Source organism: Diplotaxodon limnothrissa, linkage group LG12, assembly GCF_057381915.1.
Source record: "Diplotaxodon limnothrissa isolate DT_005_m linkage group LG12, D_limnothrissa_male_GT1.1, whole genome shotgun sequence".
Lineage (NCBI taxonomy): Eukaryota > Metazoa > Chordata > Actinopteri > Cichliformes > Cichlidae > Diplotaxodon > Diplotaxodon limnothrissa.
The window spans coordinates 28,094,544-28,108,741 of NC_140607.1; the positions used below are offsets into that span (position 1 = coordinate 28,094,544).

At 38.1% G+C, this 14,198-nt stretch overlaps 2 protein-coding genes across 3 annotated transcripts in view; one reads left to right on the forward strand and one right to left on the reverse strand.

Annotated features, from left to right (window-relative positions):
• The first annotated feature begins 7,897 nt into the window (after nucleotides 1–7,897).
• Nucleotides 7,898–10,052, forward strand: LOC146621483 (uncharacterized). Its single transcript, XM_085368487.1, has 3 exons — nucleotides 7,898–7,957; nucleotides 9,644–9,751; nucleotides 9,845–10,052. The coding sequence occupies exons 1-3, from the start codon at nucleotides 7,912–7,914 to the stop codon at nucleotides 9,991–9,993; spliced, it is 303 nt and encodes a 100-aa protein (XP_085224613.1). The 5' UTR covers nucleotides 7,898–7,911; the 3' UTR covers nucleotides 9,994–10,052.
• Nucleotides 10,053–10,219: 167 nt separating this feature from the next.
• The window catches only part of LOC146621484 (alpha-galactosidase MYORG-like), a 15,358-nt gene continuing 11,379 nt past the window's right edge, over nucleotides 10,220–14,198 (reverse strand). For both annotated transcript variants that reach the window (XM_085367425.1, XM_085367426.1), the window contains one exon: nucleotides 10,220–13,888. In XM_085367425.1, coding sequence (XP_085223551.1) covers nucleotides 13,541–13,888 — 348 coding nt within the window. In that variant the 3' untranslated portion in view covers nucleotides 10,220–13,540. The remainder of the gene's footprint in view (nucleotides 13,889–14,198) is intronic.

Here is a 14,198-nt window from a genome sequence, read left to right on the forward strand (position 1 = left end):
GTTTTTCTCTGCAACAACACATCAAATCAGCTATCAAGGAAACCATTCAATAGAGTCTTAAACTGGCATGGCTCCATGTCAGTATTAGTGAGTCCAAGGGCGTAGATTTGGTTTTGGCATTGGTGGGGACGGATGATTCAACCACTGAACCCTGCCCTGTTTCTTTTTTTTTCCCTTTTTGTCTTTGCTTCTTGATTTTAAAAAAAAAGGAGAAATATACTTGCCTACATATGCTATTCTGCGTGCTTTTAAACCATTTAAAATTACAGTTCATAGTTTTATATGTGAATTATATAATGTTAAATTACTATTAAACAAATGACTGACTAAGTATTTTAGGCTTTAGTTTACTCTAGCTATATTCCATATAAATCAGGTATCATACAAACATAAAAAATAGCTTCAAATACAGTCATGACAATAAAAGAATATGACTTTAAGAACTTAACAACATTACTTCAGTTATACTACACCAACATCTGTTATATTTTGGCACTAAGGAAACACTGAATGACCTGGTGGTTTTTGTCCATAAAACTACTCATCTAAGATTACCACAAAGTAAAAGATCTCTCAGCAAAATTATGCAACAGTTTAGGCACACAATTGCCCCGATCAAGTCAGTGAGCTGGGATTTTTTATTCAAAACATGAACTACTGTTACAGCAACAGACATGGACTACTGGTGTCCCACACAACAACTCAATGTCCACTATGTGAAGGAGCCAAACACATGCCTGCTCCTCTCGTTAACTGAGATAAACTGCTGCCATATTTGTTTTACATCTATACTGTCCAGTCTCTCCTGGTGGACATGGCATACAGCAGCATTGTTTAATCTCATTTGAGTCATTGTTAACCTTAGCCATCTTTTTAGTCTTCTGAGAGCACTGAAGCTTCTTTCGGCCTCAGTACATGCGTTTTATCCTCAGATTAAAATTATTATTCTGTGCTTGATGTGCCTCAGCTTTGGCCCTGGCTCTTCCCCTCTGACTGCACTAGGACATATTGCCACCTGATAAAATAACACATTGATTCGTGCCATATAAAAAGTGAGACATGTCAATTCAGATTCTTTGTCAAATATACACTAATGAATCAATTTACATCAGCAGCCTAACAATTGTTATGATAATAAATACTAGTTAATCTATAGCACCAAATCATCAGTCAGTCACCCGTGACCTCGCCTCTTCACCTCTGTCAGAGCTACAACATGGCAGAGCTGCCTCTGTCACCTGATAAATAACAGTGAGACATTCCAAATACATGCAGTCACACATGTGCTTCAAATACAGTAATGAACCTTTCTTAAATAGATAACTATCATATCTGATATCATATCTCACAGTACAATAATATTGAATGGGTTGCATTGTTGTATTTTGTCATGTTTCTCAGGTCTTTGTCTGAATTTCTACGAACATTATTGCTAAGGATTGTCTTATTGCATTGGAGTCACACTGGGTTAAATATGTACACTTGAGTTTTAAGGGGTATTTATTATTTTCTTCTTTTTTTTGGGTTGTATGGAAGCCCCAAACGCAATTTCATTGTTCTTGACAATGACAATAAATAAATACTACTACTACAACCAACAAGTCATCATCCAATTTCACCTGTGATCTTGTATCACCATTGCTCTCTATCACCTGACAAATAGGACATACGTGACAATAAGAATAAAATGTGCACCTGCTTCAGTGTTTCTGTCAATTTGTGCAGATCTTGACTCATCAGTAATGTTTGTAGGCTGAGTGCATTTTTAAAACAATTTGTGCAAACTGCACTCCAAGGTGGACTGAATGAGACGTTGACAGATCGGTTTTTTTTTTTTCTTTTTATCGGGTTTGTTTTTCTTTACTCGAAGAGATTAAATTATTGGTGGAGACATGTCTTTTCCGTCCATGCCAAATCTACGCCCTTGAGTGAGTCAGCTTCGCTGATAAAGGCAGGCCTTGCAAATCCAGACCCGTCCAAAAATGCCTCTCTGCCCCCTCAATTGAATGCTATACTGATGTTCTTTTGTGTTAGAAATACAATTAATTCCTAAAGTCTGACAATAAATGTCTTAAACATCCACACTGGCAATAAGTCAGTGCAGTTACAACTCAAGTTAATTATTCTGCTATTTCAAGTATTAAAAATTATGCTAGTTTGTCCAATTAAGTTAAGCCTCTGAAAAGGTGAAATTGTGTCATTTCCAAACAGCTCCAAACTGTTTTTGTTAAAAATAAATAAATAAAAGACAGCTCCTACTGTATTTGTACACTTCTTTGGGTGTCACAAGGCTTTTCAAAAAAAAGAAGAACATATATGTTTAAAGATTGCCTACCTTCACATTGTACTAAGAATTTGTTCATCATAGATGTATACAGGAGACTTTCACTTTAGTGGTCACAGTTGTGTTGTGTCACACTTTCACCATCAAACAGCCAACAGTACATTATTGTCCAATTAATTTATGCAGTTTTAAATAAAATGCTCTGTGTAAAAAGTAAAATAGAACAGTAACTTGAGTTAAAATTTTCCTTCTTTCATAATTATATATAAATGTATAATATTTTTGCAGATTGATTTTGTCCGGGGTTTTTTTTGTTGTTGTTGTTGTTTTCATAACCGTTATTTTATTATTATGATAAAATGCAAATAGAATTATCACATTTTATCATAATAAAACCTTTGGTTTCATCAGGTCACCTTTCCTGACAGACCGACAGGGAATTAAACATTTAGCCCTTATAAGTTAAAGCAGCCTAGCTGATTGTTGTTGCTGACCATATCCATCCCTTTATGACCACAGTGTACTCATGTTCCAATGACACACAATCTCACAAAGTTCAAATTTTCTCAAACTGGTTTCTTAAATGCAACATAAACGGTCACCAGATTGTAGTTCAATAGAGTAGCCGATCTTTGGAATGTGGTGGAATGGGCCATTTATCTCATGGGTGTACAATAGCTGTGTGAGGCTATCATGTCAACAATCTCTGAGGAATGTTTCAAGCACTTTGTTGAATTGATGCCATCATAGAATTAAGGCACTTCTGGTGATGAAATGAGGTCCAACCAAGTAGAAGCAAGCTATTCTTCTTTTTTTTTTGGCCTGTCCCGTTTGGCTCTTTTGCCATCAGAATTGTTGTCTAAAGGCAAAGAAAGATACCCAACGGATTTACTTTACCAAATTGACCATCCCAGCCTTGCCGTAATGGTCCATTTGATTCACCTTTTATTGTTTATTTTATTTTCACTTACTGAATACGGGACAGACTTGACTGGGGGAAAGAAGGGGAGAAAGAAAGAGGGAAAGAGAAACAGCTGAGAAGAGGGACGGGGGAGAAGGGCAAAAAACAAAAACCAACAGAATGAGCAGGAAAAAAAAAAGAAAAAAAAGAAAAAAAAAATGCATATATCAATCACCTGGATCACCTGCTGAGAAAGAAAAAAGAAAACAAGCAGAAGAGAACAAGAGTAATAGAATAAACAGCATCACAATGATATATGGGAATATGACAGTAAATACTAAATATTAAACATTATTGTGCAGCACATAAGATCAACAGAACACAGTGTGCTTTGAGGTAGGAGCCAAAAAGGGTGTAGTTTGTGGGTGTGATCACCCGTGTGTACACCTGCGAGCATGGACGCGCTTGTTTTTTTGTTTTTTGTTTTTAAAAGGTTCCTTCATGTAATGATCTGCTAGAGGGTGTGGGGGGGCCACAGCCCCGTCCTCCAGGGCATGAAGCAGGTATGGAGGAGATCAAAACTCCAGACATCCAGAGGCCCCCAGAACACAAGAGACCAAGGAAGACCAACAGAGGGGCAGCCGCGCCACTGTCCCAGAAAGAGCTGAGGAGAGTCCCAGATGAGGGCTCACTCAGCAGCCGCGGAGCAAAAGCCAGGGGGAGTTGCAGTGACGCGCCCGTGAGCTCCGCCGGCAGCCAGCCGTGCCTGAGTGACCGAGCCCCAGGCCGAGAGGCCGGGGGCACCCCACCTCCAAAGTGGCCCGAGCGAGCCCCAGGCTCCAGGCCCCGATAAGCGGCCGCCAAGGAGTGAGCCGGTGTGTACCTGGACGCCCATCCCCGGACACAAAGAACCACCAATGCACCGACACCTGAGGGAGTCCGCCACTGGCAGGGGAAGTGGTGGTAGGGGGAGATAGGCCTCCAAACCTTGGAGGGCCTAAGATGTCCCCAGAGAGGTGGCGCCTTACACCCAACCTGACATATAGACACAGAAATACAGGCACACACATATACAAACATCCATTCCCACCCTCATGCTCTCATATGCACTTAGAAGCAAGCTATTCTTAATGAAGTGATCATTTGGTAGCATTAACTTATTTTCTAAACATATTGCGCAGTGTTGCATCAACACAAAGTTAAATTACCCCCTCAACGGGGCGGGGTGTTCAGTACCGTTCTACTCACTTTCTGAGGAATTGAAACTGAAGAGCTGAACAAAGCCTATTTCACTTTCTGTCCTGACACATCGTGTACTTCTTTCTTACTTTTCACCATGAAACCTTTTGGAGCTCTGATCCTGGTTTTTGTCCACTTATGAGCTTATGATTCATTTGTCTTGTTCTTTAGATAATCAGATAATCACTGGTCCTTTCAGCTCTTCCATTTTTAGACCAAACTGTAAGAGACATGATCACCTTGAAAAGCACATCTGAACCACAATCATTCTGTGATGGAAAAAAAAAGCATAACTCTTAAAAAATTAGGTGAATATGTAAGATGTTTTTCCATTGACAGTTTGATTTAAAATACACTATAGTCATGTACAGATGCAAAACTAATTTTAAAAATTGCCTTTTTAAATAAATATATCAAATTATGGAGCTCACAGTATTTTGCAATAGAAATGGCAGATCCTGAAGGCCCCACAGCCCGTAGTACGTGCAGCACTGCGCTCTGAAACGAATTAATTTCAATTGCTTGCACCTCGCAATAAGGTTTCACTTTTCTTTTTGTTGAACTTGAAATTGAATCTTAACAAAAAAGCTATTTACCTGCATGTACTCTATAGATCTGCAGGTTATTATTTTATCTAATCTGGTTCTTGTTGATTTGTTTCTTTATTAATATAAGTCTTGGTCCTTTGCCTTTTCTTTTCTTTTTTTTTCTTTTCCTGGTGCATTCTCTGAGCTGTGGTACCACGAACTTTATGAGAAGCCTTTTCTCTGAATGAAAAGAAAAAGCTTTTCTTCATCTCATTAAGACATCTGCAGTCTAATGGATCATGCTTTGTATTTGGAGAATCTTCATCCATGTATGACAGCTGTATTTGTTTCTCTGCAGCATGTGGATTAAAATGCTACGGATGTGCACTCTCTGACCCTCACTCCTGCACTGATGTCTTAACTTGTCCTGCTGGTATGGACCGATGTTTCAGCCTTACTACAAGCGGTAAGTTGTTCTGCAGTGTATTAAGAAGTGTTTAAAGCTGTAAATCATACATTTTATGAACATAGCATTAGTTAAACTGAGGTTTTCCCATCATGTCTTACAGGTATCGTCACTAAAAGCTGCATAAACAGTGTCTCATGTGTCAGTCCTATGAGCTGCTGTGAAGGGAACTTGTGCAACAGTGCTATACCAACTGGTCCCAGTGCTATGCTCCTGCTGATGTATTCAGCCATAATCACCATCTTCCTCTGAAGCTCTGGAACAACTACATCTTAATCATGTTTTACTTTGTTCTTAACTAAAAATTACAACCCAGGAATAGTTAACAACTGGTTCATAAGGATGGGCAAAGTTCCCTTTGAGATTTTCAAACTCCATAATGCTTTGGACAAAGATTTTTTTATAGTTTACCAGAGTTTTCCTCACAGCTGATTTTAAATCAGTCAATATGTGACTGAAGTGCAGGCATCCAGCTTTCTCTGAATATGTGCACTGTGCTTCACCAAAGTCTTTAAACAGGAAGGTCTCTCCACCAGGCAGAAACCTTAGAATGCCTCAAGGTACTTATGTGGGCAGTCAATGCATCTACATTTGTCACATTTCACCTCTAAAATAAGGGTTTTAAACTCTTCTCTGAAAGACTGTTTGCAGTCTCTCTCCTATATTGTCTTGGGTTTCATTTAATCATGTTCTTCTACATCTAGGAAACGATTCAAAGGAGTCTTAAACTGGGATTGCTCCATGTAAGCGTTAGTGAGTCAGCTTTGCTAATAAGGGCAGGCCTTGCAAATCCAGACCTGTCCAAAAATGCCTCTCTACCTCCTCAACTTTTATGTTATAAATACAATTAAATCTTAAATTCTGACAATGAAAGTCTTAAATATCCACACTGGCAATAAGTCAGTGCAGTTACAACTCAAGTTAATAATCCTGCTATTTCAAGTATTAAAAATTATGCTAGTTTGTCCAGTTAATTTAAGCCTCTGAAAAGGCGAGTCTGTGTAATCTCCAAACAGTTAATACTGTTTTTGTAAAAGCCCTTAAATTAAAGCTTAAAGTATGCACTTCAAATGCATATAGCTGTGCGTTTAAAATACACTACACACCACAAAAACTGCTTTTATCCAACAAACTGTACCAAACTGGAACTACGCAGGTGCAGCTGTCTATTTTCCCACCTCAGACATGAAGTTGGACTGAACTTACCAACAATGTTATTTTGTCTTTTGTAAAAGACAGTATCAGGAATATATATGGCACTACACAAAAATGTCTGTGTGGATGAGTAGGCTGGAAAAAAACACCATTAATGTTAACAGCTTTCATTTAATAACGTCTAACATTCTTACCAGTTATACTACATACAATACTTCTTTGTGTGTCAAAGAGCTTTTCAAAAAAAACAAAACAAAGAACATATATGTTTAAAGCACTTCTGGTAGTAAACTGAGGTCCAACCGAGTAGTAGTAACCTATTCTTAATTAACTTTATGATTGCTGCCTTTTGCAGCACTGCAAATCTATCCTGTGTATCTTAATAGTGGTGATCATTTGGTAGCATTAACATCTTTTGGAGAACATGTGGTGCAAGAAGATAATAAGAGTAATGTTGCATCGACATAAGGTGTGTACCTGGACGCCCATCCCCGGACACAAAGAACCACCAATGCACCGACACCTGAGGGAGTCCGCCACTGGCAGGGGAAGTGGTGGTAGGGGGAGATAGGCCTCCAAACCTTGGAGGGCCTAAGATGTCCCCAGAGAGGTGGCGCCTGACACCCAACCTGACATATAGACACAGACATACAGGCACACACATATACAAACATCCATTCCCACCCTCATGCTCTCATATGCACTTAGAAGCAAGCTATTCTTAATGAAGTGATCATTTGGTAGCATTAACTTATTTTCTAAACATATTGCGCAGTGTTGCATCAACACAAAGTTAAATTACCCCCTCAACGGGGCGGGGTGTTCAGTACCGTTCTACTCACTTTCTGAGGAATTGAAACTGAAGAGCTGAACAAAGCCTATTTCACTTTCTGTCCTGACACATCGTGTACTTCTTTCTTACTTTTCACCATGAAACCTTTTGGAGCTCTGATCCTGGTTTTTGTCCACTTATGAGCTTATGATTCATTTGTCTTGTTCTTTAGATAATCAGATAATCACTGGTCCTTTCAGCTCTTCCATTTTTAGACCAAACTGTAAGAGACATGATCACCTTGAAAAGCACATCTGAACCACAATCATTCTGTGATGGAAAAAAAAAGCATAACTCTTAAAAAATTTGGTGAATATGTAAGATGTTTTTCCATTGACAGTTTGATTTAAAATACACTATAGTCTTGAGAATTCACCTTCTCAAGAGGGTGGGGTGTTCAATACCGTCCTACTCACTTTCTGAGGAATTGAAACTGAAGAGCTGAACAAAGCCTATTTGACTGTCTGTCCTCCTGACACATCGTGTACTTCTTTCTTACGTCTCACCATGAAACTTCTTGGAGCTCTGATCCTGGTTTTGAGTTTGTCTGCAGGTAAGAGCAACTTATGATTTATTCGTCTTGTTCTTTACCAGATAATCAGATAATCACTGGTCCTTTCAGCTCTTCTAATTTTAAACCAAGATTTTTTTTTCCAATAAAAGTTTGATTTAAAATACACTATAGTCATGTACAGCAAGCTATTATTAATGAAGTTTATGATTGCTGCCTTTTGCAGTAAAGGAAATCCATCTATGTGCATCTTAAAACTAGTGATCATTTGGTAGCATTAACTTTTTTGTAAACATATTGCACAATGTTGCATCAGCACAAAGTTTAAATTACCTCCTAAACAAGGCGGGGTGTTCAGTACCATCCTACTCACTTTCTGAGGAATTGAAATTGAAGAGCTGAAACATTAAAAGTTTGATTTAAAATACACTATAGTCATGTACAGATGCAAAACTATTTTAAAAATTGCCTTTATAAATCAAATTATGGAGCTCACTGTATTTTGTAATAGAAATGGCAGATCCTAAAGGCCTTTTCCCACAGCACCCAACACGCAGCGCTGCGCTTTGAAACACATTAATTTCAATTGCTTGCACTGCACAATAAGGTTCCATTTGCTTTTTATTGAAGAGCAGGGGCGGAGCCAGACATTTGAAACACCCGGGGCTTAGCCCTAAAGGGTAGTATGCATGTGGGATTTCTTTTCTTTTTTTTTGGGGGGGGGGGGGGGGGGGGGGGGGGGGGGGGGTTTAGAAATGATTGAAAGATTAATTGGCTCTGTTTTGAGTTTTGTTCAAAAAAGAGTGACTTCATATAGGGAAAAATATATATCACATATGCAGGCCACCTTAAACTAGTTTTTTAATTAAGCAGCAAGGCAGAACAAAGTCGGGGCTGTATCAAGACACGAGGACTGAACCCCAATTCAACCAGACCCAGAACAGGACTACAACAGTTCAAAATCAGGACTACTGAGGACTTAACCAAGACAGAACCAGAATCAGAACTAGATGATAGTAGCACTAAAAATCATCATATACCTGCACTACACTTATTTTTTTAATTCTACCAAAGTCCACTATTTAGATTGAGAGACGTTTATATAATTATTTAGCCTTGTTGTGCAAACAAGCCTGCATAACTTAATAAATGTAGAATTTGAAAAATAGCAAACCTAAAAAGAAACACTAGGTACGAGATACATGAGTACCTATGATACGGTGATACTTTTGGTATATATATATATATATATATATATATATATATATATATATATATATATATATATATATATATATATATACATAGAGGAGTTTTTTTGTTTCCTGTTCTCATGCTGTCCTCCCATAGGTTGCCCAGTGTGTGAAGAGGTCTCTTTTTTTCCTCTTGTTCTCTTCCCATTGTTGTGTAATTTTTTCAGTGTTATTCTCCCAACGCTGCCGATCTCCGACTGTATTCCCATGTGATGTCTTTGTTGTTGTGTGTGTAAGTCGGGGGGGGGGTCCTATTCCTCTGTGGGGCAACCTGCATATGGCCAATAAAGCATTCATTCATTCATTCATTCATTCATTCTCTGAGCTGTGGTACCACAAACTTTATAAGAAGCCTTTTCTCTGAATGAAAAAAAGCTTTTCTTCATCTCATTAAGGCATCTGCAGTCTAATGGATGATGCTTTGTATTTGGAGAATCTTCATCTATGAATGACAGCTGTCTTTGTTTCTCTGCAGCATGTGGATTAAAATGCTACGTATGTGCACTCTCTGACCCTCACTCCTGCACTGATGTCTTAACTTGTCCTGCTGGTATGGACCGATGTTTCAGCCTTACTACAAGCGGTAAGTTGTTCTGCAGTGTATTAAGAAGTGTTTAAAGCTGTAAATCATACATTTTATGAGCTGAAACGGAGGTTTTACCATCATGTCTTACAGGTACCGTCACTAAGGGCTGCCAGTTCACTAGCTTGTGTGTCAGTCCTATGAGCTGCTGTGAAGGGAACTTGTGCAACAGTGCTATACCAACTGGTCCCAGTGCTATGCTCCTGCTGGTGTCTTCAGCCATAATCACCATCTTCCTCTGAAGCTCTGGAACAACTACATCTTAATTGTGTTTTACTTTGTTCTTAACTAAAAAATTACAACCCAGGAATATTAAGCCATTTTTTAAATAATGTATGGATATTTCTTTTCAATAAAACCACAATAATGTATCAACTACTGAATTGTTTAATTCCTAGGATTCTGCAATTCACATCACTACAGCAGAAAGATTTTTTTGTGAGCTCTAACAGAAAGACAAACAGGACAGAAAAATAGACGTTATTGCGAGCAGATCAATCATTTATTTTTTTAGCTGTCTGATAAAGACTTATTTAATTACTTTTTACAGTTATTTCCACAAATGCAGAAATCACTTTTCCCACCCATTTGATGTGCTCACTCTGTGACTGAGATGACTCTTTCATAAGAGACGCATCAGGCATATACAGTGTTTGCAACTGTGAAAAACAGGTCTTTAAACATGAATAACCTGAAAAAGTCAACATTGATGCAAAAGTCAGGTAGGTGAATTTCACCTAGTCTGATCGCAGGTAAATACACATAAGTCATTCATGACAATACATACAGTACTTCTCTAGATGTCACACGAAAAACAAACATATACCATATGCATAAATAAAATTAAATATTTGTTCTTTGGCAGTCTACCCTCTAATTGTGCCAAGCACTCAATCACGGGAGGGGAGGGGGGGGGGCAACAACAACAAAATATTTTTACACAGAAAACTTTCCCTTTAACATTCACATCTGTTATGTCACGTTGATGATTTCACCATCACACCTAAAGCATCAAACAGTATGTGATCGCCAAATCCACTTATTGTGTTTTAAGTGAATGTCCTTTTAAAAACCTTCATAGATACATGTTATATTTTACATTTTGCGATCTAACCTATTTAACATAGGTTAGATTCTCACACAATCTCACACAAGCTTTCCTGGTTTCACAACAAAGATGACAAAGTAAGGTTACTAAAAAGAAGAATGAAATTATGTATGCATCCATTTACTTATTCATTTGAAGAAATGCTGCTGTGTACTGTGTCAGTAAAAACCATTCTATGTAAAATTTTAACATTTCCTGTGGTAGGATCAAGAATGCAAGAAAAAAAAACTTAAACACGGCCAATTTATAGGATTTATCATTTGTAAGTTGCTGTAATTCCAAGACAAATTCATATACAATAACACTGCTGTTTTCATTATTTTCAAGCAAGGCATTCAAATTACTTGGTGTGCTTTACTCTCATGCTGGCAATCACTATGAAAGAGCAGACAAACATTTAAACTCTTCATGCGCTTTGCAATGTCACTGCTTTGAAACACTGCATCAAAAACATCAATGTATGTAGAAATGTGTTTTATCCCTCTGGTTCTCTTTGCTAAGGTTGGCATACCATAGATTAGCTAATAAGGCAAATGAAGCCACAAGGCAGACATAGATGGCACACTAATATATGGCATCTTTGAGAATAATAACTGTTTTACAAGGTAAATCACTTATAATAATAGAGTGCTGTGCAAAAGTCTTGAGCCACCCCTCATTTCTCTTTATTTTAAAGTTATGACTAGGAAATAGGACAGCAATTTATTGAAATTTGCAAACATACAGAGAAAAACCAACAAATAAGGCAAAAACAGAGTTTGTACAATTCTACTAAGTTTGAAAGTCAGTATTTGGTACGACCACCTTTATTCTTTAACACCGCCTGAACTCTCTTAGGTAAGCTTTTGTGTCATTTCTTTAAGTAGTCTGCTGATCCCCAACACTACTGGCTAAAATATATCCCCAAACCCTGACAGTGACTTGACTGTGCTATAGACACTCGCCATTGTACCTCTGTCTTCACCTCATCCGTAAATACCGTTGATGATTTGATCGCCCCCAAAAAATTTGGATTCATCACTCCGTCAGATTGCCACTGATTTTCAGTCCAATTCTTTTGTAATTAGACACACCTCAGCCTTTTCTCCCTATTTCTCTTGCTTAAGAATGGCTTCTTGACAGCCACCCTTTTACTGAGACCATTTCTGATAAGGCCTGAGTGAACAGTAGATGAAATGAAGCACAAATTTCTTAAGGACACAACTTAAGAAACAGAGATTGTTCATCCGCTGCCGACAGCTATTTCTGTCTGTAATTTCTTTTGTCCGATTGTCCAGTTTCCCTTAATGTTTTTAAGGACACACCGCACACCACCAAGTACCAAGTTTTCTCTTATAACCTTGGTGGTGCAAAAATACAATTTTATGCCTGTCAAACTGTGTAAACCTTGGATTTTTGTTGATTCGGCTAAAAAAAACAAAAAAAAACAAAAACGGAAATATTTATATGTTTTTGAGACCGGCTGGTAGCAAAACAGTCCCTAAGATACAGTTTAAAATTGGTTCCTTACAAAGTTGTCTGTGATAAACACAACAGTAGTTCATCCCTTGTGTTAGGTGTCTTCCTTTAAGCTCTAGTTATTCATAGGTCAGTGTTAAGTGGCTTCGCAAACAATAAACACATCTAAAAATAGTCAGCTACACGACTTGGGCTGAAAACAAGTAAAAGCCAAAATCCATAGAAAAAAAAATCTGAAAGACCTTCAGACAAGCCTGGACAACTATTGCCCAAAAAACACTTAAAAATTGCAAGAAAGTTTGGCTCCTTCGAATTAAAATAAGACAATGAGAAGCGGTGCAAGACTTTTGCACAGTAATGTATAACAAATATATTACTGTGGATCAATAATAAATATCTTTTAAATGTACCCTGAGCAGTTAAGTTGACTTGTGCAGACTTTTTTAATAAAAAGCATAAAGCAGTAGATTTTGGCACTAAAATAATATAATGGCACTATAGGTTATGGGACTTACTGACATAAAAGTATTTGCAGCTTATTGTTAACCCCTTTATTCATCCCCAGAATCATGCATATTTAAAAACATCCAACAGTATCCACAAATAAAAATTAATAAATATAAAGAGCAATTAATCAAAAGACTGTAAAATGTAGATGTCAGTGCAATACAAATTAATGCATGTTAGCTTAAAAAGTTAAAAACACAGACTTAAGTATGGCTATAGTGCATTTTTTATTGCCTAACCCAGTCACCCCCAAAAAGACCCCCTAAATGGTACAGTTACTTCTATTAATAAGCTAATGGAAATAATATTAACCCAAAACCGCCGCCATGCTTGCTGTAGAGCTTTGGGCTTTGAGAAAAAAAAAAAACGCAGTATTAGATGGCCACTAAGGCTAAGAATGGTGATGATACAAGCACAGATCGGATCTTCTATTGGCTGTGAAAGGCACACAAGGATGAGTATTAGCTTAAGGATGCAAAATGAGAATTAGAAGGTAATTCTAATTCTTTGGGCGGAGGGTTTTAATCTGCAGGCAGAAGTTCTGACAAAGAGCAGGATGGAAGAGACATGAGGTTAATCTTCATTAAAATGTCACTCTACTCTCAACTCAAGCTTCTGGTGGTGCCTCCCTGCTTTTACTTGGCATGTGTGCTCAAACTAATGTGTGCGGACGCGTGCGTGTGTGTGTCAGTCCGGTTTTCAATTCTTTAATGCCTTCAAAGAACCCTTGTAAAGAAAGCGATCTCATCCAGGTCCACAGGGTAATCAGTGAGGTACATGGGACCTTTATCATAATGTTCCCCCTTGTAGCTTTTCCATCGTCCTGCAGGCAAGTAGATATCCCTCTCTTGCTTTCCTGGCTCCAACACTGGCGCCACCATGAGGTCATCCCCAATCAGGAACTGGGAGTCGATCTTATAGGCAGCCTCATCATCATTGGCAATCCACCAGAGGGGCCTTATGATTGGGTCTCCTGTATCAAGAACCACATGTGCCAATTCAAGAACTTTTGGTGCCACCAGAGTTTCATGGAGCCCTGTGAACTTCTGTGCTATCTTTACCACCTGCAGATGCACAAAGACATTGAGTTAGCATGGAGCAGAGGCCACCTAACAGACAGCAGAGTAATAAAACCATCCACACGTCCTGCTTCAATTTATGCATCAAAGCACATAGAAAAAGAACTGACTTATTGTTTTTGACTTGTGATCAGTACTTGTATATTTTCTAGGAGAAATATTTGTTAATGAAAATGGCATTTTATTTATTCTTTTTTTTTTTTTGAGAAAAATCTGATTTTCTTTAGCGCTTTACGGTGTACGGAGGTCAGAAGAAGGTAAGGCAACATTCACTAAGCCAGAGAGACACAAGAAA

Coding starts and splice junctions, on each gene's coding strand:
- LOC146621483 (XM_085368487.1), top strand. CDS start 7,912: ATGAAACTTCTTGGAGCTCTGATCCTGGTTTTGAGTTTGTCTGCAG. Junction 7,958..9,643: donor GGTTTTGAGTTTGTCTGCAG/GTAAGAGCAACT, acceptor GTTTCTCTGCAG/CATGTGGATTAAAATGCTAC. Junction 9,752..9,844: donor TTTCAGCCTTACTACAAGCG/GTAAGTTGTTCT, acceptor CATGTCTTACAG/GTACCGTCACTAAGGGCTGC.